The sequence below is a fragment of the Drosophila ananassae genome, chromosome 2R (assembly GCF_017639315.1).
Source record: "Drosophila ananassae strain 14024-0371.13 chromosome 2R, ASM1763931v2, whole genome shotgun sequence".
NCBI lineage: Eukaryota > Metazoa > Arthropoda > Insecta > Diptera > Drosophilidae > Drosophila > Drosophila ananassae.
Genome location: NC_057928.1, coordinates 8,280,222 through 8,305,709, shown reverse-complemented (window position 1 = coordinate 8,305,709; position 25,488 = coordinate 8,280,222). Strand labels below are relative to the sequence as shown.

The following is a 25,488-nucleotide window of genomic DNA, read 5'->3' as shown; positions in this document are numbered from 1 at the left end:
ACTTTTTACTTTTTTTAGGATTATTTATCAAAATAAATCAATTAAGAATCATTCTCTGGTTTTCAAAAACGGGATACGACTCTTACGCCATTTTGTTATTGTCGCCATTTTGATATTGTCGCCATTTTGATATTGGCGCCATTTTTAAATAAAACAAAACTGTAGGATATATTTCGTATTTTCACTTTTATTTTACAAAACGTTCAGCTAATGCCTTGACAATTAAATCGAAAAAGTCTCATCTGCTAATTGCGCGTTGTATTTTAAGTTTTTTTCATCTTCATATTTTGGAATTGTGTCTATTTACAAATATAGTTCCTACATAAATAATACAAATTATCATGTTTGTTTGTTTTTTTTTTTTGCGAAAAACTCAATTTAGTTTTTAGCAAAATATTTGCTGTCTTACAAAAATAAATCCAGATCGAACAAAGCAAAATTCTAATGCTGTCTGGCATAAACTTCACGTCTAGACACTTATTATGGGAAATTGCTTCAAGTGCTTTGCATTTCATTTCATTTCATTGCTTTGCATTTGCTGTTTTCGTTTCAACTATAATTTTGCTATCATATATTTAGTTAAATATTTCATACTTGTTGCATAATACTTTGCCTGTTTTGGTTTTCTCACGCACACACACTGAACCACAACTATTCTCGATGCACTCCAAGCACAAATTAATTAACAAAAGTACTTAACATTTCTGTATAAATATTTTTGATGCTTTGTGTTTTTGTTTTTCTTGATTTTGATTTTGATTTTACATATATTAGCTAAAGGTAAACTGCTCACATTTAGTTTATTCAATAATTTTTAAAATGTATACATATGCTTGTATATATATATATAAATTTTTATAGTATAATTTGTTGTGTGTGTAGTGTATCATTTGCTAGGAAAATGCAACGACTTTGAGCCGTACTGGTAGTTCACATAATTGAACTCCTCTTTTTTGCTTTTTGTTTGTTTTGTGTTTTGTTTAAACCAACATGCATCTACTGTAACGACTTTTGTTTTAAACATTTACAATTCTCACTGAATTCCGAATACTCTAAAAAAGACACTTTTTCTTGCTTACACATTCCCATGACAATAATAGTCTCCTCCTACTCCTACTGAGTGGACAGAGTCTCCATCCATCTCGACATCTTGGTTTAATACCCTGTGATTCTAATGCGGCTAATTTCTATCTAGATATATTTTATTTCAGCATCCTTACATCAGGACACAGCACTTGCGACTGGAACTGGTGCTATCGCTGACCACATCACCGGTGATACCGCTGAACTTGTTCACCGAACTGCTCGCTGGTGAGGATACCTCGTAATCGGATATTAGACTGCCAGGACCCATTCCCATTCCCATTCCTCCCAGGGGTTGTGTTGAGATGGGGGCTGTTGCTCCGTTGTTATTGTTGTTGCTGGTACTGATGTTGTTGTTGTTGTTGCCGCCGGCTCCTAAAACAGAACCATTAATAGTTGTTGCTGTCGTCGCTGTGGCAGCAACAATTGGCATTGAATTGGCTAGGCTAGTGGCTTGGGATGATGACAATTCGAAATTATTGAGTACATTGGCGGTGCGGGAGAGCGAGCGTTGCTTCTTCAAATTGGACAATGTGGCACTATAGCCATCTAAGGCGATGTGTTGCTGCTGTAGCTGTTGGTGCTGCTGTTGGGGGTGGAGATGTTGCTGCAACAGCATGGCGTGTTGCTGAAGCTGTTGTTGGTGATGTTGCTGCTGCTGTTGCTGATGATGGTGTGTGCTGTTTGTGTCTGGGGTGTGGGTGTGTGTGGTGTGCGAAATGGTTTTTTGTTTGTTTGTTTGTCAATGATGATGATGATGCAGGCAGGCGGTGGCGGTGGCGGTGGCAGTGGCATTGGGCGGCAGGCAGACGACACAAAACGGGCGATACGAGCCACAACAACAAAAAATAAAGAATGAAACAAAAACAAGCAAATGTTATTTAACTTTTTTCTCTCTGAGGGTTAAGTTTTCTATAATACCCCTTGCCCAGTTGTGAAGGATGTTGCATGCTACAAACAAAATATATATTCACAATCATGCTTAAGTCTGTCATTGAAAGATATCCTTCCATTGCCTAGATCATTTTTAATTATTTACTTAAGACAAGTAACCCCTGATTAGTACTTAGATAAGTAAAAAAAAATAAATACTAATCAGAGATATCCTTTTTACAGGATACCTCCAGTTCTATGCATGCTGTTAGCTCTGCTTTCTTGCTGGAAGTATTTTCATTTCCATTTTAGTAGAGTCGTTAAATAAACATTAAACATTGACACTGACACGGGGACAGAGCGGCTCTTAAGCAGGACTCTCTGCGATACACTGACGCTCCTTGAGGACTCTTTCAAATGAATTGGATGGGCGGATGGGTGGTGATTTCGGGTGAGTGGCACAAGCGGAAGCAAGCCTGACACGTGGCCAGAGTAATTGGGAACTTACCCACTAAAACGGTGACTTGGACATTGATCTTGCCGTTGGCAGCCTCTTTGGACGATTGAATTTGGACGGCCTCGGCACTAGCCGCCGTGCCCTTCTCCGTCAGGATCACAGCCGCCGCTGAGGTGGCCCGCTGCATGTCGCCCACGGCGCCGGCTTTCAGGAATAGCTCATCGTTCTCCCGGCCATCCGGCGGACGACGCGGCTGATAGGAATGTGTGGCTGTCGCCGTCAATGCGGCGGACGATGATGAAACCATCGCATTGTCCAGCGCATCGGCGGACTTGGAGTGGGGCAGCAGTTGGCCGTTCGAGCTGCCAGTCGAGGGTCGCTTCTCGCCGTTATTGTTGCCATAGCCATAGCCATTGGTCAGGGGATCTCCGCCACTCACGGCAGAGGTGTCCGATGCCGTTGCCTCCTGGGCCTGCAGACGTAGGCGGGTCTCCTCAACAGCATCCTTTTTGGTTGTCAGCGTTTTGTCCCGCAAGCTAGTGCGACGCACCGACTGGGCTCTGTTAGACGAGAAGAGATTATTTTTCATTTAAATGGTTCACTCTTTATGGGTATCCAGTGGGGGTCACCTGGTGTTGTTACTCTGCGAGCGTCGAACCCGCCTCCGCTGCGCTTCAGCAAGTCGTTTGCTTTCCTGCTCCGTTTTCAGTTGCTCGATTCGTTCCCTGATTTCAGGATCTTCACAGATATCTATAAATGGAAATAAATATGTAAATAAAAAGCTAGCATATGCTTATAAAATCATAGTCATTCATAGTCATATTTATTTTCATTTAAATGCTTTCACTTCCTCCCAACAGGATGTTATTTCAACTCTTTAGTCAAAACGAATCAAATATTCAATTCTATGCTATATGTTAACATTAGAAAGAATTTATGGCTCAATTTCATATTCATGTTTATTTCCCCGTGCAAGGATTTCCTTGGTTTCCTTTCACATTCTCACCTGACGGCGTCTCGTCGTCCTTGTTGCGAACATTTAAATCAGCACCGCATTGGGCCAACATTTCCAGCACCTCGAGCTGAAAGGGGGGAAGGAATATTTTGTAAATTGTGTGCCATTTTTTATGGTCACCTTGGGTTCACTTACATGTCCCCAACAGGCGGCAGCGTGCACCGGTGTCCACAGATCCTTGTCCATGGCATCCACGTTGACGTGCTGCTCCAGCAAGAACTCAACCACCCGGGCATAGCCATTGGCAGCGGCTATGTGGAGCTGAAAATCATTACCAAAATAGTTATTATTTAAAGAGAAAATAACTTGGATAAACAAAAAGGATATAAGACCCAGAATTTGCTTACTCACCGGGGTGGCACACTGGTAATCCGGTTCCTCCAAGTCCCCTCCAGTGCGTGCCAGCTCCATGAGGTCGCGCAGCATGATGCGCTCTGTGGAGGAGCGCGTCTCGTCGATAAGCTCCTGGGTGACGCCCCTTTGCGCCATCTCGCCCTCGATAAAGTCCAGGGTGTTCTCGTCGTCGCAAAGGTCGTAGGGCATGTTGCCATCGGTGTTGACGGCCAAGAGATTGGCTCCGTGCCGGATGAGAATGCGGACTAGCTCTAGATGGCCGCAGGTGGCGGCGGCGTGCAACGGCGTCCACTTGTCACTGTCCTGGGCATCCACATTCGCTCCGTACTCGAGCAGCAGCTGGAGCATCTCCACGTTGTTGTCGATGCAGGCCTGGTGCATCGCCGTCAGCCCGTCCTCGTTGGCCGCATCTGGCGTGATTCCGTGCTGGAGCAGGGCCGCCACCTCGGGCATGTCGTTCCTGGACGCCGCCTCCAGCAGCACCACGCTGTTCTCGAAGGAAATGTGCCGTCTTCCGCTCACCGTCCCCGATCCGTTGGCATGCCGGAAGTGGTGCGTGGTATCCGCATTCCCGTTCATCAAATTGTTTCCCAGCACCCCGCTTCCGCCGCTGCCACCGCCGGCGGAATTGCCCTTCGCCCGCTGCAACTTGGCCCACTCCTTCTCCTTCTGCCTGGCCAGCTTCAGCTGCTGAGCACGTCGTCTGGAAAAGGAAAGGAAGCGGAATATTGGATTAATGTCTTGGAATTCCCAAAGGGAGCACAACATCACAGGAAAGGCAGGACTTTGTTTAAGGCACTCCCATATATATATAGTGACTTGGATAAGCCAGACATATACTTGAGATAATTTATACTTACAGTCGGGCCAGCTGGAGGCGCTCGTGGGTGGGCAGGCTCTCCACCGTCTGCATCTCGGCCACCAGATCGGCGTGCTCCATCTTGAGCTGCTTGGTGTAGCTGGCATCCTCCTGGCTCTTCCGCTGGATTAAAATGCCCTTGATCATGGTGAGTTAGTTGTGGCTTTGAACCCTACACCCGCTCAGTGATATGTTTGCAAATGTGCTTTACAATTATTCTCAACAATTTTATAGCATTTGACGACAATTTGCGGCGCTTTTGTTGTGAGAAATGTTGTTTGTGCTTTTGTTGTGGCAGATGCTGTTGCAGATGCTGTTGCAGTTGCTGATGCTGTTGCTGTTGCAGTTGTAGTTTGTATGCATTTGTATGCAAATTGTAATTTGCATCTTTGAATTTGATTTGATTGCGGGTGTTGTCTCTGGCGGTTCTTATTGTTGTGCCCTCGTTGTTGCTCGTGACTCGTTGCTGGTTGCTCTGGTAGCTCGTTGTTCGTGGCAGCTGTAGCTGCTGCTGCAGATGTTGCAACAGTAGTTGCTCCTCCTCTCCTCGTCCACCTTCCGCTAGTCGTGGCCAACACCCGAGGCTGCTCTCATGGCAACTACCACGTTTATCCTTCGTCCTGTGCGGTTGTCGGTTCCTGTCCTTTTGTGTTTACTTATGATTTGCTTTCCCCCAGCTGTTGATATTTGCCGAAGCTCACTCTCACTGCTCAGCAACTATGCGATGGCCCTGCAAGGACGAAAATCCAAGAAAAACCAAAATAAAATAAATATAAAATTCCATAAAATTGCATAGTTTTCATGAAGCATCGCTGAACTGTAAACTAAAAAGCCCCCAAGTCTTGAATCTAGCTGCCCGATAAATTCAAGCATGATAAATGATTCCACAGTGAGGTCAGGGCAATTGAGTTAATGGATCCAATGTTCCAGAAGCTCCAAGTATCATTCCCTTTTTTATCAGACGTCAGACTAGTTTCTACACTATTATTTTAAGGTTTAGAAACAAGTCTATCAATCTACCAATTATAACAAAAATTTAATACCAAAACTTAATATCTAAAAAAAGAAAGCAATTTATAATCAAAAAGTTTCCCATTTCCCCAAGAGTATTCCTACTTTGATGTAGTCGAAGACTTTACTTTCGTAATGGTTTCTTTTTTGGGTGCGTTGAAGTGTAAGTATAATGCTGATGACGCATGTGTCCTTGGCTCTTAACCCCTCCTTGGCTGCCCGACCTGTCATCGATGGCCCGGCCAATGCTTTAAATAAGTTTTAGCCAGTGCTTTGTGGAAATTGCATGCCAGGCAGCCATCATCGAGTTAAGTTCTTCCACACTCGCCGCCAGGCCACAAGCCCAATCTCATGTGCAGCCAGGTTGATCCTGTTCATGTGTCTTATCCTAGAGTGGCTAGTAAAGGGAATTGCTAAGTGGACTTCAGTACTGCGGAACATCAGCGAAAGCCATTGGCTTTTAAAGGACTCTTGCTACGTAAAAAGCACTCAGCTACTAAGTCGCTAATTTAGAATGCCCTCTAAGGTACTAAGGTACATGATTGAATGTGAATATAATTCTTTAAAAAATAAAAGAAATTCTCTGAATTCAACTGTACATGTTGGTAGTGTTACAAATTGCTCGGATATTATGTTACAGTTTCCTCCCTGTTATCCTTGCAGAATCAAGTCATTTCACACACGAAACAATTGCCATTCTCAAGCTCAATTTCATCCGCAAAAGGATGTGAAACATTTGTTAAGCCAACAATCAATCATCCACCTGTGTCATTAAATATTTTCTCAGTAAACTCCATTTATCCTCCACTCGATATCCTTTTATTCGAGAAACTGAGCAATCTGTATCAATCTCTATTTAATGGGAAATATTGAGTTCATTATCATAGACTGCGATTGAAAATTGCAATTATTTTTTGCCTTGGAAAGTATTCCATGCATGTGTGACTACAAACATACATAATTTGTATGCATTTTTGTCGCTTTCATGTTTCATGCGGCAGCTGTAATAGGCATTAAATGAACAATTTTAATCGAATATCGATTGGAACTGCTCGGCATCCTGCTACGGCACTAGGATATCCTTGAAGTGGATGGATGGAAATTGCAGCCATTAAGGAAATGTTCATTTATGAGTTTTGCCAGTTGCATTACAAAAGGATTTTCCATCCTACGTGACAACGAAAATGTTCAAGTGTGTGAGTGGGTGTGTGTGTGTGCCACAATGTGTCCCAAAAATTGTCGATAACATGACTGCAAAAACAACTATCCATAACTAAAGGAATAACAATGGGGTATCCGCCCTACTATTACCCGAAGATACCCCTCGTACATCATGGCGTATGCGTGTTATCTCTGCGGTCAGTCAGGCCCTGTATCTCTGTCTGTCTCTGTCTCTGTCTCTTTCTGCCCTCAATCAGGCCGTCTCTTTCAGTGCGTGCCTCAACGTTCGTGTTACTAATTTTGCACGCCTCGCTTTAAGCCCGATATTTATGCAACTATTTAATGAGCAAAGTGCAAAAGCAAATAATTTATGACTCAAATGGATGCCTTTTAACCGTTAAGATAAAGAAAGCTCAGCACAAAATCCCCACTCAAATACACTTAAAGCAATTTATTCACTCGCTTTTATGATTTTTTATACCCTTGCAGAGGGTATTATAATTTTGGTCAAAAGTGTGCAACGCAGTGAAGGAGACATCTCCGACCCTATAAAGTATATATATTCTTGATCAGGATCACCTCCTGAGTCGATATGAGCATGTCCGTCTCTCCGTCTGTCCGTCTGTCCGTTTCTACGCAAACTAGTCTCTCAGTTTTAAAGCTATCGAGTTGAAACTTTGCACACACCCTTCTTTCCTTTGCAGGCAGTATATAAGTCGGAACGGCCGGGATCGGTCGACTATATCCTATAGCTGCCATATAACTGATTGATCGGAAATGCCATAACTTTGGTGTTTTTTAAGTTAGAGGGTTGGGACTTTCCACACATGTTATATTTGACTAAAAAATCTTGTGTGCAAAATTTCATAAGGATCGGCCGACTATATCCTATAGCTGTCATAGAACGATCGAAATTGGCATAACTTTGATGTTTTTTAAGTTAGAAAGATGGGATTTGGTACAGATTACTCTTTTGGCAAAATAAATCGATATGCCAAATTTCATAAGGATCGGCCAACTATATACGATCCGCTACATATCTAATAATATAAGATGCGTGGCGCCACCTAGCGGACTGCGACTGAACTGCAAGGGTATATAAACTTCGGCTCCGCTCGAAGTTAGCTTTCCTTTCTTGTTTTTTTTCGCTTTCGGACAAACATCAAGGCAAGTGACGAAAACCACAGTGACCTTAAGGGGTTGACAAGTGGCCCAGGGCAGTGAGGAACTGAAGGGGGCAACACAAATGAATGGCACTAGACAGGCGCAATGCGCAACATAAGACACCAACAACAACAACAACAATAATAGCAACAAAAAAAACAAGAACAATACCAAAGGCTCAACAAAAAACACCTTCCGGGCAGCATCCGTTTGGGTAGGTCAGGGGATGAACGAAATCTGGCTGGCGACGAAATCTGACAAGCCAACGGCCAGCGGCCGAGGCATTCCACTTCTAATGAGTGCCTCAGTGCCACAACCAGCTGCAGAGATGCCGCAGTTAGATGGCGAAACAGTGAGGACTAAGTAGGCCATCCTTTTTAAAGAAATTCCAATTTTTATTAAAGTTCTTGAAGCTTTTCAGGATGGATTGGTGGAATAAATAAAAAATAATTCACTTTAAAACCTGGACTTCCTCGAAGCTACAATGTATGAGAGTCCATAACTCCCACATGTTTTCTATCCTTTTACCTGTAATCATTTAAGAACCTTCTGGCAGGATTATAATTAGCTCTCCCCCCACGTCAGTTTTTCGTAATAATTTTCACTTTTCGACGTCAGTATAAATTGCAATTAAAAATATCCAGCCAACAAACACACCCTCGGCTAACACTTTGCTCATTATTTGACCTTATAGTTTGTAGTTTATAGTTTATGGCCATCGAACCGTTGAAGTTCCGCTTAATTAGCAGCCACTGTAGACCGAGGAGGGCCAGGTGGCGGTGGCGCTGGTGGAGTGGGTGTCGGGTCGTACTGTACTTGTGGTGGCTGCTCGAGTGTCGGCTGCTCTCGCATGTGTGCTCGAGGGCAGCGAATTATGTGCTTGCACTGAGTGCAAGTGCATTAGCACCCGTTATAAGTGGGTGGGACTGGGCTGGAGGGAGGACTGGCAGGACTGGGTGGATGAAGGATGAGAATGCGGATGCCGGGTGGCAGGATGTTTGCCTTAACCGGTGCCCAAGTGTTTCATTGCGAGGCCATTGCAATGTCTGCCACTGACTGGGCTTCGGCATGGGCCGATGTTTCGGCCAGAAAGTGTGCCAAAAAATAAAAATTCAGAACAGAAAGCACAAGCACAGATGCATAAACACAGGCACGAAAGGGTAATGAAAATTATAGTTACTGCCTTAGTGGTTATACCCTTTAATAAAGGGTGTTTGCTTCCAGAGTTTCTTGGCAAGAATTCCCTAATAAGGACCTCTATATTTTAACCTATTTTTTTGTTAAATAGTAATCCGAATCTGTCTTTAAGATTGAACTTAAAAATTCACCTTAGCTTGAGAAACTGACCCCAATTCCCATAAAACACTTTAAAATAATTCATCCGAAGGACATTTCGTCCTGGAAAGAACCCTTTCCTAAAGATAAATCAACTCTGAACATGTTTTATTGTTAGTTTAACATGGGTAGGCCTTAAAGTCCTTTGACAAGTGAAGGAAAACCAATATATTTTAGCTGGAAAAGAGTTATTTTAAGACAATACTCTTGGCGGCAGCCCTAATATAATTTAACAATATTATTATCCATTTTATTTTTATCAAAAAATAAATTCAAAACTCAATTTAACTATTAGGGTATATGGAGTTTTGTCTCTACCATGAATAACCCTTAAATCAGGCTGCCTTTTTGGAACTGCCATTGCCACTGCCATGTTGCTTCTGTTGCTGTTGTGTTTGGCCCCAAAAATGAAAATCAAATAAAGCGATTGCACGTGAGCCGGGTGAGCCAAGTCTCGGGCCAGGTCAGGAGCCTGGTTGGAGGCATCGAGGATGAGACGGGTTGAAATTCGAGTCGATTTGGGACCGATTCAACGCCAACCGAGACTGGGAAAATGCGAATTTTGCTTCCAACTTTGTTGCTTCCGCTTTGTTGACTCTGCGCGGCCGGTCCGACGCCCATTTTGCCCATGATTCAAAAGGGTGGCAGGACGAGGACCTCCCCATCCCATACCCCATGCCCCATGCAAATTAAATTTCTGTGCCGATTTGTCTGCATTGCCTGCTGCGTTACTCTCTAACGGGGTCACAGGTGTATTTTGTGCCAGTTAAAGTTCGTTTGCGTTTACCGATTTTTCCCTTTACTTTTTTTAGTTTTTTCTCCTTTTTTTTTTTGAGAATCTCTGGCACAGGTCCCAAAGGAGACAGCGAACGGTAACTTTCAGTGACTGGGCCAAATGGACAGGGCCATGTCAACCCGAAGGGCTCGGGAGGAGTGGCAAACAGGACAGAAAGCAGAGCCAAGCCGCTTACCATAAGCGACACAAAAATAATGCTTAGTAGCAGGGACACAAAATAATGAGGGGACTTCACATGAGATTTGAAATGAGTTGAAATGAATGGCTCCAAGGAATGGGTATTTGTCGGTTCTTGCCGGAGTTGAGCTGCCAACAGAATATTGTCCCAGAACGAGTGCTTTTAGTGGCTTGTGGCGTATTTTTGTGGAATTTCATAAGGGAGCAGGATGGTTGTAACCACACTCTGGCAGCTTGCCTGGTTGGACTGCACAGGAACTACAACTATTTTTCAATTGCTTTTTCATTTTCATAATTTCCGCAAATCACCTGTAAACTGAAATGTATCCCTCTGTCTTTGTTGTCATTGTCGAGCTTTGCGAAATTAATTTACAACTGAAAAGTGATTTTATTTTGAACAGAAATATGAGCAACTGTCGGTTAAAAAAACAAACAAATCTACTCCATTTAATTGGAATAATTTAAAGTGCTTTGTTAAGCTATCTGATGATAATTTAATGCCACATTTCATCTCTCATTTTCAAATCTCACTGGCTTACAAATAATTTAATTTATTGAATCCTTTATCCCATTTAAACAAAAGGATTTAAAACAATAAAGACTGTGTGAAGCTTCTACAGAATTTAATTTACAAAGTTCTAGGTTCCTAATTGTTTTGGAAAGTGCAGTGCCCAGTGCCCAGAAATGTATGCTACGAAAATGCCTCTGCAACTATAACTTCCTGCTGGGCCAAGATAATTTGCAGTAGAATATGCATAAGCAGTGAGTAAATATTACCATCTAAAAACTGCCGGACTAACTTGCCACATTGGTGCTAGTCCCTGGTCCCCCACTTCCAGTCCCCAACACCCACCCACTCGTTCGGAGGGAAAGTGTCCACAACTGATTATCATGGAGTGCTGTGTATCCCATTTGGCCCGGCTGTGATGTGTTCATTTCGTTCGCAGCACTGCCCTCTACACTCTAAGCTCTGGATGTGGTCCATTCACGCCATTAGGCACTGAGAGAAATGTTTGAAGTTTTTAAATTTAAATTTAATTAATTTTTAATGATTAAGAAGACTTTAAATTTTATTTAAAAGTAATACATTATAATACCAGCTACTACTCTCTTATTAATTTGAATAATTTATAATTTTTTTCAGTGCCTTTCGATGTGAAGCAGTCAACCGGCCAACTGGCGTGCACAATTTAACAGAAGCCTTGGTCATCTTTCAAAATTTAGCACGTCGTTGTGTTAAGACCCCCCAGCCCTGCCTCCTGCCTCCTGCCACCCCCACCTACGCCCCCGCCCCACCCCTACTCAATCAAGTTTACTGATGACACATGTATGTATTTTCTGTACATATGTATGTGAGAGAGAAGGATTCCCAGCGCCATCCGCCCACTGTCAGCATGACGTGGCACGTTGTCCTTGCTCTGATCCTTGCTCATTTCGTTCATTTCATTTTTATTTAAGCTTCCCGCGCCATCATTTCTGTAATTTTTCTTGACCGGCTTAACGAAGTGTCGCTGATGCCTTATTGTTTCATTTATTTCCTTATAAATACCCTGCAGATCTGGGGTTTAATTCATTTTTATTTTTGTGCTTAATAATTGATTTTATTAGTTACAAAAATAGTACAATTTAAGCTTATAATAAAAGCCATTAAGTAATTAATTTAACCCTCTAGAATCCCACATTTTTAATATTATTTATGTAACCTTTTGAATGGCAATTAACATAAAAAAATAAAACCTATTTTTAAAGAAATTTATTTATACCCAGAAGGATACCCGGTTGGTCAACAATAATATCCTTTTTAATTAATATTCCGACTTGCTATGATCCCGCCCATTTTGTCCACCTGGTGCACGCCCCCTTCGACGCCCTTTGACACTTTTTTGTTCTTTTTTTTTATTTTTTTTTCGCTGTCATTGCGGTCTTGATGACCTTAAAGCACCACCTACAGTTGAATTGTTTGCGTATCGGTTTAATTACTGCCCCTTGCCCCGTTTCCATTTACCGCTCCCCCCGGTCCTTTTCACCTCGCAAGTGGCATGCCGCAGGCTCTCCCCCTTCCTTTCTGTTGCTCGCCGCCTGCTTGGCCCGTTCATTTATTTATTTATATTTACGCCCGCGGCTTATTTTCATTTCGTTGACCCACTGCCGCCATACCGCCATACCGCCATCCCGCCCATTTTTAAAGGTAGGACCCGCTTCGCCCCTCTTGCCACTTGCCGCGCCAACTTTTCCGACGCCCCGGCCCCCTCTGACCATTTCGCACGTGTCTTTGTTGTTAAATTGCTCTTTATGTTTGTTGGTGTTTTGTATTGGTACAGTGAGCGAAAAAGTGAGTGATAATATTTATAAAAAATTAAATTAATTATAAAATATATTTTTATTATATTTTTCTTATATATTTATTTATTTAATTTAATGTTCCTGCCTTGATTCGATCTTTAGATTTCAAACCCCATAACCAGGATACTAGCCTCACTGCTTGTTACATTATCCTTTTGACTAAGTAAGCTAAGATAATTTTATATTTTTTATGTATTTATTTTTAATAATATTTTCTTCATGTGTATTATTTCCTGTTCCTGCTATTGTTGTTGCTGGCGCTGTTCTTGCGCGTGGTTGCATTTATTTATGCGAGCGCAAAGAGGAAAATTGTGTCGACGCTTCTCCTTTTTTTTCTCTCGTTTTCACCCATTTTTTTCTACTTTGCAGGTGAAATATTTTTAATTAAAAAATCTTTTATTTAAGCGAGTGTCAGGCTCTCACATCATCATCGTCACCTCGTCACTCCCTCCCCCCCAGCTCTTGGCTTGGCTTTTTCCCTTTTTTCACTTAATATTTTTGGCATATGCGAGGAAATAGGGTAAAAAAAAAATTGTTTGCCAACTCTTTTTATTCCGTTTGTGGCCCTGGCTATTAACAATATTAGTTGGTTATTTAAAATGCGTGGAAAATATTAAAAGGTTTTGCGGGAAAACCGGGAAATGTGAGAAGTTGTGAGCGGATTATGTCAGACATTAATGGGATTAACAAAGTACATTTATTTTAACCATAAAAATTACCATAGATGTTAAAATATGCCTTCAATTTAATTTGTACCTGAAATGAAAAGAAATTTAAAATGATTAAAAAATGATTTGGGAAAAAGTTTAAAAAGTTTTTTAATCAACATTAAGATTAACCATCCCTAGTCCCCACTCTTTAAAGCCAAAAAGCCCATCAGTCATTATTAGTGCCCATAACACTGCCAACGTGTCGCACGTCAGATTTTCCTTTTTCCTTTTCTACCATATTTGCATTTTTAGCACCTTTTTTTCAAGGGGGAAATCCTTAATGCAGTTTCCTTGTTTTTCTTCAAAAAACCTCAAACAAAAAAAGGTAAAAGGTAACTCAAGACCTTTGAGAGCAGAGTATCCCTGGAGCCAACTTGCAACTGGTAGCCAAAAGTATTTATCCTCCTCCTCCACCGTCTTGTGCCGAAAATGGGAAATGAGAAATGGAAAGTGCTCCACCACCACCTATTCTTCTATTCTATAGTATGTTCTATCTAAGCGTCCCAGATTTTAAACAAGGTTACCATACACACAGTCACACTCGGCACTCGACACTCGACACACAACACATGACCGAAAGTTTTCCCATTTTCCATTTCCCCCGCTGCCGTTTTTTTTTTTTCTGTTTTTCGGTCATTTGCAATGTGTACGCCATTTTGTAGAGCCCCCCGTTAGTCACCTCCATTAGGGCCCGAACCTGCTATAGTATTCCCTTTAAAGAATGGCGCTATCAGGTGGGCCTCTCAGGTGGGCTACCCAGCCACCCTGGTACCCTGGTAGCCTGCTACCATGAGCTAGCAGGTTCGGCGAAACGGTGTCAAACGGATATGCATGTTGATTTAATTTGCACCTTCGTTTAAACGCTCCAAATCCCCCCTCTAGGAGCCACCCAACCAGCCAAAGAGCATTGTCACACCCCCCGTGCCGTCATTGCGTTCGGAAAGTAAATTATTTTTGCGCCCTGCTCGTAAATTAGACCTACATAGGACCTCATCGTTCTAGTTCTTCCACATCCTCACTCTATACCTCTCCTGCTATATAGAAAGTTCTATAAAAATAAACGTGTATGTGTTTATGCCGGTCCGGGGTGGTCCTGGTTGGTCCTGTGTGCGAAAATCAACGCGGCTAATTGCGCGATTTTTATCAAGCCAATATAAACGAGGTCGCAACACCTTGGGGGAAATAAATTATTCGCAAAAAAGCCATATCCACACACAGTGCCAACAGGGATTCAAATAGGATTTAACTTTCTTTGTGGTAAACGTCATAAAAAGTACGACTTTATGACAATGAAATAATTAAAGATGAGGCGTTTGAGTAAAAAAAGCCATAAGCTTAAATAAACTATTAAAGTTTATTTTAATAATGTTCCCTTTCGGTCCATTACATCCTGCTATTAGCTATCCTTGTGATTAATTAAACGACGTAAGCCACAAAACAGAGCCGTCATTGGCGGGGGCCAGCCAACACTGCGTATGAGTAATGAGCCCATGAATGAAATTTCTTTCTTTTCTTTTTTATGGACATATACCCACATATACACTCATTGTACGTGGGTATGCGTTTGTGGAAGGAAGTTTATTGGAGGGACGAAGGGCGAACCGTCACATAACTGTCAGTGTGGGTTTTTGGTGGATGTGGCACGTGTCGGTGGTCGCCTATTTATTTATTTAGTGGCTTAATAATTGAGCACGTGATCTTATAAATGTTATGACCAGTTTGGCTCCAATACATCAGTACATCCCACTTCCTGCTTCCGATACTCTCCAGCACTGACTCGGAGTCTGGGGCACGTAATTGGCTTTTTAGAGTACACACACCGCTGCAAATTTGTATTAAAAGCGAGTACTACGACAGACACCGTTTGAGGCTCCACCAGCGAAGGGGTTTAAGAGCAGCTTATGTGGGCTTATTATGGACGGGCAGACTTCACAGGAAGCCGCACCACACGGTGGCACGTAGCAACAACAAGGAGTGCCAGTTTTGGCCGGTGTGGGGCTGGTGATCCGACTTAATTGGGTGGGTCGGAGTGGGTTTTGTTTGTTTGTGGGTTTGTGTGTGATTGGCCAGCTGCCGGTCCAGTTGTAACAAAGACTTGGCTCGGCCAGCTTGTGTCTGCCTTCTGAGCTGTTATGATTCGACTCTGTTGTTTGATGATGATGATGAGGCCCTGAGAATGGCAACAACTGAAGGCTTAAACCGGAGTTAACAGGATCAAAACCGGAGAAAGGTCAACTAAATGAGCAACTAACTCGTAAATTTATTCCAATCATAACTATTTGCATAAAAGTAAGTAAATTATCGGAAAATCATTCACGCATAATTCGCACAATTTACAAAATATGATTATTTAATAAATGTGGAGCATATTTTTGCAAAATTTGCATAAATTGTCAATTGTTGTGGAAATTTTTTCACCCACTCCCCAATCAATTGCACAGTACTGGGCCAAAATTTGGAAAATTCATTTCAAGGTCTTCGGTAATTGCGCCATCTGTGGGCGGCCTTTGGGAAACTGCAATGGAAAAATGGCAATATAAACTGGCATGCATTTTATGATCAATTTTGCGGTTGTCGGCATTTAAATCCGATAGTTCGTTAAAATAATCACCAATTTGCAATTTAATTTGTTTACAAATATATAAATTTTCGATATTCCATTTACCCCATGCCGTGATTTTGATTCTCTCGGGTGTAAAATATCACAATTTCAAAGCCATTTCTGCCCCGGCAACAAATTGGTTGCCAGTAATTGAATCAAATTATTGAGTTCAGCGGGGGCGAGCCACTTATTTTTGGCACTGACTTTCGAGAGTGCTTCACTCCATTTCAAATATTTTCTCGTTTGTATCAAATATATATATGATACATGATTGTGAATGAAATACTTTGCCAAATCATCCATCAATCATTGCCTTTGAATATTTATTTTGCATTTAAAAGCAATCCATTTCAGTTCTTCTATCTATGCAGCTCCACTATCTGGCTTAGCTATCAGCCACTTTTATCTCTCGGTTCGATACTTAACTTATCTAACGGCTTACGTACGCTGGCCAGATACAATAAAAAATTCCATGCGATTATCTTTTTGCTTTCTATTTAGCTTAACGAGTTTTTTATGATACCCTTTCGAAGGAGAACCTATTAGCTTTATGAAACAGTTTCTTTAACAAAGAATATATTGAAAGAAATATAGTAATACTCTTCTCTATTTACCTTTTAAAGTATCTACATATTTTACCTTAATTTTCTATGTTACTTCCTACAAGGACTACAAGGACTATCACCAAAAAAAACTATCGGGCAAGAATCCAAATTGCCGTGAAAAGCATATGGCGACCATAACGAAAAGGAGCATATGGACTTTGGACCAAAAACAGGATAAAATAAGAAAAAACATGCGAAGGATGCATGTGTGTGCCTTCTTGGTGGCTTCTTGTTTGCGAATTTTTTGCGAAACGCTATCGAAGAAAGTTGGAACTGCCTCCCCTTCTTAATTTCTCCCACACTTTTTTCTTTCTGACATTTTTGTGTCTTTTTTTTTTGCCGAGATTTCCTTCTCATGGTGCCTGCCAAATATTTCTTTTCCTTTAAACAGGAAAATTCACCTTGAAAGAAATGTGGGATATATGCTTAAGTTGGTAAATATTTCTGCAGAGAGAATAGAATTTCTAGCTTTTAATATATTTATATAAAAAATTAAAATTGTATTAACAATTTTTAAGCCAATAAAAATTAAAAAATGTATTTATTATTTAATAATAATAAAAATCTAATACATTTAAGTAATAGGCTTCTTTTCTTCTCTGCATTTGTGGGCGCTTGTGTGGGTTTTTTAAACGCGCTTGGGATCCGATCCCTGCTACTTCCTTCATTTCCACTTCCGACGGCCGCACAATGCACTAAAATAACTGTAAATAACAAATTTGCAAAAGTATGTGTGGAAGACCACAAATACACACGCAGAATACAAACACATGCTCACGCCCAGCCGGCAAATACACAATATAACGTATACGTACTGGCACACATTCGTGCGGGTTCATTGTATAGGCGTGTGCCAGACAGAGACGGGGCGAGCAGGTAAGTAAGAGAGGGAAGATACTGAAAAAGGATAGAGGGGGAGAGCGGGGAGGTGTATAAAGGCATGTGTGGATGGGTCTATGAAAACTGCAAGGATGCAGCAATAAACTGTTGGCACCACAACAGTTAAATAACAAGAAGAAATCGGAAAAAATCTGAATACTAAATTTGTTAAATGGTTTATTTCCTAAAGAATAAAAGTAGAAAAGAAGGCTAAAATATATGGCAGTTATAGGATATAGTTAGTTGATCTCAATTTATTATTTAAAATATTCAATTTTTTATTTATATCTTTTGTCTGGTTAGGTAAACTCTTTGAGAAGCGTGGAGAAGGGCGCTTTGCCTTATAAGAAGGGTGACAATCCTAAAATCTCTTAACCAAATATTTATATTTTAAATGCCAACTTTTTTTAAATTTTAAATAAAATCCCTTAAAATTCAAAAACATCCAGGCAGAGTGTAAAAAAAATACCCCAAAGGCCGATAGCGTCGATTTAAAGCGCCGACGACTCCCACCCGTGGCAGGGTTGCCAGCCCAGCCGTGGGCAGTCCAGCATATGTAGGACCCGATTGTTTTTATTGCCGCTTCTGTTGCCGGCGCCTTGGCCGAAAGCGGGTCGGCATGGGGTCGTTACGTTGACAACCTTCCCCCAACCTCTTGTTTTTTTTTCCTCTTCTCGGGCCCCTCGAACACTCCATGCAATAACAATTGTCAGAGTTCGTTGGTATGTGTAGTTTGACCCACATTTGGAGGCGTGCCGCCGCCCACGATTGTCCTTAGCCGCGTTAGCATGCCGCCAGGCTTTATATTGAAATTGCGAAATATTTTTTCCTACGGCTTCCTTTTTCAATATGTCACGCCCTCAAGCCCACTTTTTTGTGGCCAATACCCTTTTGGGGGCGAAGGCACTCTTGATTTTCAAAGGATAATGGTTAACAGGATAACGAAAATCTGATAACATGTGATGGAACTTGATTGCTTTTCTACATTTTTTCAGAAATTGGCTAAAAATGTTGGTCTGATTTTTTTTAAATATTTTTACTTTTAAGCTTTAAAAGAATAATATCTTTTCAGGTAGGATATTTAAGGGCAAAAGTGTCTTATTTTCCGCTCATTAATTAATTTTCATTTTCTTTCAGAGTAAACATTTCAGTCAACAAGCCGTGGGCAGTGGCATATTTTTTTCCCATTTTCCCCATTATTTCAGAACTATATTTCTTTTCCATTCGATGTCCACTTTGCGTTTCAGGCTTTTGATATTTTACACTCCTCCACAGTCATTTCGGGCATCTACCATGGGATGTCCTATATGTCCTGGCTTTTATCAAAATATGTAGCATACATTTTTGGGATTTTAGGAATCATGGGTTCAAGTGGCGTTAAGTGGATTAATTTAAATCATTTGTTTCGTGTTATTGTTGCTTGTTTTGCGCCAAATTGTGCGATGCGATATGATGCGATGTGTTTGCGGTTTTCTTTGGTCGCCGTTTTGATAAATGGATTTTCCATGCGGTGAACTCATCTCATCCCAAAAAGGCTTTGCCATCTCCCGCCCAACATTTTTGTTCACAGGCCCTCTTTTGTGGGTAAGGCATCCATTAAGCCAATGTCTCTCTACTTGCTTGCCATTTTTACACACGAATGATTTTTCTGGAATCATTTTCATGCCGGAGGGGGGCCACCCCTTTGTTGTTGGTTATATAAACAGAAGTCGTAAAAAATATTCGTCCCATGGCACAGGGCCATGAAAATCTGGGCGGAGAGTAAAAAAAAGTTCGGTGGAAGACGACCTGTCAATTGGCTGCTGGGGATTGACTTTATTGATCATCTTCTGAAAGATATCAACTGAATGAGCCGTCATTTTAATGTCGCCCCCGTAAATCGCCATGAAAGTAAAAAAAATGGAAAAAGAAGCCCCCCAACAATGGGCTGGCTTAACTTTAATAACCCAGACATGAGGAACATTAGCGTTTAAGTGGCTCGACTTGGCTACCAGCCAATCTGCAATCAACAAGCGAGTTCTTTATGAAGCGCAACGAATGGCTATTTTTATAGATATATGAATATGAAGCGAATATATTCTGTAAGCACGAACCATAACAGCGTTTAGTTTTCGAGAAAAGGGAGCATTTCAACGCAAACATTGTGTGCAGTTTAGTTTAAATGCAATTTCAGGAGCAAGAGCAGAAGGGCGTGTGTGCTCCTGGAGTGCTTATATTTAATTTATCTTTGTTTTCCCTTCCTGAAATGTTAATGAGCAAAGTTGGGGCATGAGAAGGGCATTAGGAAAACATTAATTTTGAAACATATACATATAAGCTTAAGATAATGCTCTTTAATCCAACGTAAAGCTAAAAATACTACAAACATAATTAAAGACAAACCATATCCAAAGGAATACACCCTTAAACTTTAACCCCAGGCTAAGAATAGCCTTGAAGTATGCTTTAATTTCTTCTTTGTTTCACTTTCCCCATGGAGATCTGACTTTATCTGCATAAATTTCGGCCCAGCGATTGAGGCACGCTTCTAATTAGCGAAAACCAACAACAGATGAGTGATGAACACAAATCCACAAAAAATCCAAACTTCCTTTGAATAAAACCTAAAATCCAGGCTCTGGTGCTTACAATTAGCATAAATCCACTTTATACCAAAGTAACGAAGAAAAAAATAAAAATGCGGGCAAAGCAAAATATGTAAATATCATTACTCCTCGCTCTCAACCTCGTGGCTTAATCCTGCAAGGACTTTAAACAAAAAGTAAGCTGAAAGCATTTAAAGCCTTTGCATAACGACAAACCATAAATTGGCCTCCGAAAAAGCCAACAATTGGCAACAGATTAGCTACGAAAACAGTTGGGCATTTTGCGGTGGCAACTAAATTGCAAACAATTGCAACAAAACTGCCACCTGCCGCAGGCCACCCACCGTCGAAGGCCGGCCGCAAAAAAAAATGTCACAGAAAATTCTGTCCAGCCAGCGGAAAACGGAAACGGCTGGAAGCTGCTGGCCAGAATGGGACAGAAAAGAGCTAAACGCAGCTTTCGTTTCCGCTTGGCCAGCAGTCCGAACTAAAATACGGTGGTTATTCGATAAATGGGACATCAGGGATTTAATCAGTGATTGAAAATTTGTCACAAGGGGCCACTATTCGATTATCTTCTTTAAAACTTATTCCACTTATTTCAAATTATTTAAAATACATTATATGGAATAAAGACTGTTTAATTTTCCCAAAAACGAGTTGAACGGACAAATTATGACCGCAATTGCGGAAAAGCGGCTAAAGAGCCAAAGAGCAAAATGGCAAACTGGTGGAGGAGAGCAGCGAAACGAACAATTCGATAAGAATCTTAAAAGTTGAAAAATATTCGTACCTTGGAGCGGTGGCGGCCTAATCAATAAGTGAGTTGCCATAAATTATGGAACCTGTCAGCACAAATTGCTGGCGTAAATAAAAATAAAAAAAAAACAAGGAAAGCGGCAAGGCCCACCCACAGTCTCAATGATCACATGTGAATGAATGATTCCATCTAATCCCGAACCCTCAGCCACCCACTCACATCTGGGTATAGGGATATGGATAAATCTTGTAGGAGCGGAAGCCAATTGAAAAAGTTATTCCTTCGAACAGTTATTGTTTTTCTTGTTTTTTTTTGGAACTTTCTTAAAGGGCATATCTGATACCCTATGAAGTTTATTTAATTTAAAATAATATATATTTATTTAAACTTCAAAAATAAAATCCTCTTTTTGATTTGTTTGCAGAAACAACATGGCGAATGCGTAATATTAAGTATACGCACCATTGGTCATTTTTAGAGAATCAAATATTTCATGTTCATGTTGGCTCCTCAAATTTTTGGCAACAGAACTTTCTTTCTGGCGAATTTGGTGGCTAAGGACAAGTTGTTATTGGCACCCGATAGCTACATGGTTTGGTTTGGCGTTTATTTAGCCAACTTTAGCCCCAATGAAATTAAAGTATTTCAAGTTTTGTTTAGAGGTTTCAGTAATTCTTCGAAACTGCAAATGAGCATTAGGAAGCTCAAGATTCGGCAACTAAAAATATTTTAATTAAAAGTTTCAAAGAAGCCTCGTCTGGGGAATTTCCAAAGGGTCCTAATTGAATCAACTTACTTTTGTCCATAAAACCAAGGCAATTTGGCATAAACTATTTTAATGACTTGCCTTTATTGCATTAAAAATTAGCTACATATTAAAGAACATGCTTTAAATTCAATTATTTTTTAGTTAAGCATTCAATTATTATTTTTTCCATTCATTCATATTTTATTTATATGGCATATTTATTGGCAAACAAACATATAACCAAACCCGTGCACGGAAAAGCTTTAAACTGTCAACGACAGACAACATATAGACTAATAATTGGCTACCAAATGGCATTTGACGGAAATTCGGGGAACGCGACAGGCTACAGGCGACCAGGGGGGAGTTAAATATTCACAGAAATGTTTGTTGATAAATATGAAAAACTGTTCAGGCATTCGAATTTCGAAAAATGTGAAATTTGAATTTCCAAATAGAATCTTTTGTGGAATTTTAATTGGGTGTCGGGTTGTTCTGCTCTGACTAGTGAGGCTCTGTCATAATCTTTTTCTTTTCGCAATCAAACTACTTTGCCTTTATCAATTACCTTTTGTTTATTTTGCTGGCTCAGTACTTTCATTATCACAAGATTGCAATTAATACGTATGGGTGGTTTATTGGTTTATGGCATTACTAATATTTGGGTTGCATTCTCCGCGGAACCGGGCGCTGCGGAACGGAGTGGAGTGTATGTAACAGGAACTCTATTGTGCTCGATTTGTTTATTTATTTGTTTGTTTGTGTTTGCACGCCTGGCACTCACCTACTATATATCGAATCGATTCGCATCTGAATCGGAATTGAGGAATATTCCTCCTACCTCTCGGCAATCTAGCTATCTGTCTGTTTGGTGTTTCTTTTTTTCTTATCACGTGAAGAGGGTAAAAATATTCGAAATGCAACAAAAAATATTTTTTTTTAATTTTTTATTGTCAGTACTATACTTTAAACTTGCTATTTTGATTTTCTTTTTCTAGCTTTTATTTTATAACTCGTTATATAATATTTATTTTTATTTATTAGCTTTTTTTGTGCATTTTTTCATTGGTTCCTCGCCTTGAAAATATTCTTTTATGTAAAAACTGTTTACCGTCTTATCTTCATTGATTTCCACCAACTATTCTTTTTTATCTCCTTTTTTGTTTTCTGCCTCGCCGTCTCATTTTCATTTACATTTTAATTTCATATTTGCCGAGCGTCTTCTGATACTCGCAGAAAACAATAAAATTCACCAAGCCGGCGGCACGCGGTGCGTATACGTAATAAAGAGCTCGAGAGCCGTACTGCAAACGACGTATTTCCGCCCGTATTTCGAAACGGACGTATCTACGGGCGCGACTCCGGCACTACTGGTTGCGCTACTGATTTTGCGGGCTTTTGGCCAGAACGACTGGCGACCGAGGATTGAAATATATGGCCCAAAGTGCCAAGCACCAAGCACCAAGCGTGCCCAAAATGCCGCAGCGTCGCTGTCGTTTTTCTCTCCCGTCTCTCTCACTCTGTCCGCTTTATATTCGCACTGCCAATAGGCGCAGCAGACAGCCGACGCTGTGGGGAGGGGGTGTAAATGGGGGTGGGCCGTGGGCAAGGCAAAGGGGGCGGAAGAAAGGGGATCCACATAGTCTGGCCATGAATGAGTGAGTGCCTATTGATAAGTGGGCGGTGAGAAAACTACCATGAAGAGCAGAGCGGGAGAGAAAGTAAGGCGCGTAAGAGAGCACTGGTAACAGTAGAGGTCGGAATATTGACAAGGGCTGTAGCAAGAAATTATTAAGAGTTTATATACCCCTTTAGTCAATATTCATAACAATTTTCATAATACATAAAATCATAAATTTTATCCACAAATATTTTTTGATTTTTAAACACAATTTTCTAAAATTGACCACTGTAGCCGGCAGAGATTTTCAATGAGAGCATCTCATGATGTGCTCCCACTTTACACTGCTTTCTCTTTATTGGCTCTTTCTCTTGAAAGACTCTCTCTCTCAGGCTCTCCCTGCCAGACGGCGCCAAAAACAGCTGCTTGATGTTTATTTATTTGTTTTTGTCGTCGATTGTATTTGTTGCTTGCCATTTTGGTGTTTGCCGCCTTGTCCTCCCGGCGGAGTTTGCTGCTCCGCGTCGCCTGTGGCCGTATCCGTATCTTCCGTATTTGCCGCATCTTGAGTGTCGTCGCAGTTTTCACCTAACTTCTGCGTAAAAGGGGGAGGAAAGATGGGAGGCGGTGGAATCTGTGCCTGGTGTCGCCTCCTTTATGACAGCCGCCACATCAACTTTTATGGCCTTCAAATTGTTTCCGAAACGTTGCGCTATTGGCGTTGTCGGCCTCTTGGAAAATTAAGAGGGAAATCGGAAAGAGGAAAATTGTGTCAGTGTGCGGGTTCCGCCGCATACTGTGCTCCACCCTGCCCACCCATCCCCCTTTTTATGACTGCGCTATCTGGCGCAGTTTATCAATTGCCACCCATCCGGCGTTTGCTTAAAGATTTGCTCCATTTCCCTGGCTTGCCATTTGGCGTTTGTAGCCTCACAGTTTTCGTTAAGTCTTTTAGTTACTTTTCGGATTTGGTTGTAAAATAATGACGCTGACCAGACTCTCCAAATTCTGAATTATTGTAAGCTCTATTAGGTACGTAAATGCGCAAAAACTTATTCCCGCTATTTGCTTTTAAAAGCCTACAGTACGTATACGTAATATTATAGTTTATGGTTATGGTCACATTACGTATACGTAATATTATTGAAGATTTAATTGCCTTAAATGTTATAATTCATTATTTAAAAGCCTGATTATAAAAACAAAGAATTTTGTTGTTTTTAAAAATTATATACCTGATAATTTTAAACTTTTTTATGTTTGTTTTTAAGCCTCATTTGTGTAATTTGTAAGTTAATTAGCACAAAAAACAGGTTTTAAAATAAGTAAGTGCTAAGAATAATTATAAAAGCACACGTCATTTGCTTAAATGCAATGTATTAAGGCTAATTTTAGTGAATATTAAATTCTTGACAGGACCGAATAAATTTAAAAATTATTTATGGATTGTTGTCAGGTCATAACTGTTAAATATAATTTATAGGAATATTAAGTCTAAAATATAAGCTGTATTCTTTATATATTCATACAAATAAGCACCTTTTAGAAAAGGACATCTCTTATTTAAATGCAATGTCAAGTAGTCCACAAGTTCAGTGGCAAGGCTCGGAGGAGAAAGCTCAAGAAGAATTTCAAGGATTTGAAGCTCAACTAATCCCGTCAATTAAGCAATTCCATCCATTTTGTTTATCCCATCTCCATTTTGTTGCCCTGCCGGCTCCCTCGTCTCCTTAACTCATTCATTAGAACTGAATGTAGTTATTTTTCTTCAGTTTTTCCTCTTGGTCCGCCACTTGGTCTGGCCTTCTGGAGTGCAAAAAGCACCTAGCCCGGTCGGGAAAATTCTACAGAAACCGGCTTCGAATCCCATTTCTGCTTTCTTCTGCCTCTCTCTTCTGCGCTTTTCCACATTTTCTTGGCCTTTTGTGCATCTCCCTCTGCATTGTTTACATTTCTCTCAACGGTTATTTATTTGCCTTTTACTTTTACGTGCGGAAACAACGGAAATTTGCCTTGAATTGTAATTTATTTTTTATACTTTTTGCTGCTCTGACTTTGCTTTTGCTTTGGTGTCTCTTCCCATTTGCGTATTTTTCAGTTGCTTCTCTGTTTTTTTTTTGCAAATGTTTTTTATGGGGTGTTGAAAACCACTTTGTTAAACAAACTTGTGTTTGTTCTTTTTCGCTCTGCATCCTTGCTCCTTCTCCCTCACTTTGTATACAAATATCTCTCTCGGCTTGTTATTGTTATAGGAAAGCCCTAACTACCCGGAAAGGGCAAGCTCTATAATTTGTATTGGCATTGTGGGATTTCACCTGCTACACCTTTACCAATTATTTGATGGCCGATA

General features: G+C 40.7%; 2 protein-coding genes across 4 annotated transcripts in view; both read right to left on the bottom strand.

Annotated features, from left to right (window-relative positions):
* Nucleotides 1–167: 167 nt before the first annotated feature.
* LOC6506274 (protein phosphatase 1 regulatory subunit 16A) lies at nucleotides 168–5,054 on the bottom strand. 2 transcript variants are annotated; one of them, XM_032454757.2, is made up of 7 exons: nucleotides 4,643–5,054; nucleotides 3,780–4,485; nucleotides 3,564–3,689; nucleotides 3,420–3,495; nucleotides 3,043–3,163; nucleotides 2,465–2,973; nucleotides 168–1,773 (listed from the first exon to the last, which is right to left on the bottom strand). In XM_032454757.2, exons 1-7 carry the CDS (start codon nucleotides 4,786–4,788, stop codon nucleotides 1,217–1,219), a joined length of 2,241 nt encoding a protein of 746 aa, XP_032310648.1. In that variant the 5' UTR covers nucleotides 4,789–5,054; the 3' UTR covers nucleotides 168–1,216. The 2 variants fall into 2 exon arrangements, with proteins under 2 accessions (XP_032310648.1, XP_014764702.1); XM_014909216.3 differs by having other exon boundaries at nucleotides 168–1,458.
* Nucleotides 5,055–5,290: 236 nt separating this feature from the next.
* The window catches only part of LOC6506273 (protein aurora borealis), a 34,949-nt gene continuing 14,751 nt past the window's right edge, over nucleotides 5,291–25,488 (bottom strand). For both annotated transcript variants that reach the window (XM_001958183.4, XM_014909213.3), the window contains 2 exons: nucleotides 13,348–13,384; nucleotides 5,291–5,371 (listed from right to left, as the gene is read on the bottom strand). The gene's annotated coding sequence lies outside the window, so the exon portion shown is untranslated. The remainder of the gene's footprint in view (nucleotides 5,372–13,347; nucleotides 13,385–25,488) is intronic.

Excerpts from the sequence above, each read along its gene's own strand:
- LOC6506274 (XM_032454757.2), bottom strand. The coding sequence starts at position 4,788 with ATGATCAAGGGCATTTTAATCCAGCGGAAGAGCCAGGAGGATGCCAGC. Across the intron at positions 4,486-4,642 it reads CGCCTCCAGCTGGCCCGACT|ACGACGTGCTCAGCAGCTGA; the intron begins GTAAGTATAAAT and ends TTCCTTTTCCAG. Across the intron at positions 3,164-3,419 it reads GGACGACGAGACGCCGTCAG|ATATCTGTGAAGATCCTGAA; the intron begins GTGAGAATGTGA and ends TTCCATTTATAG.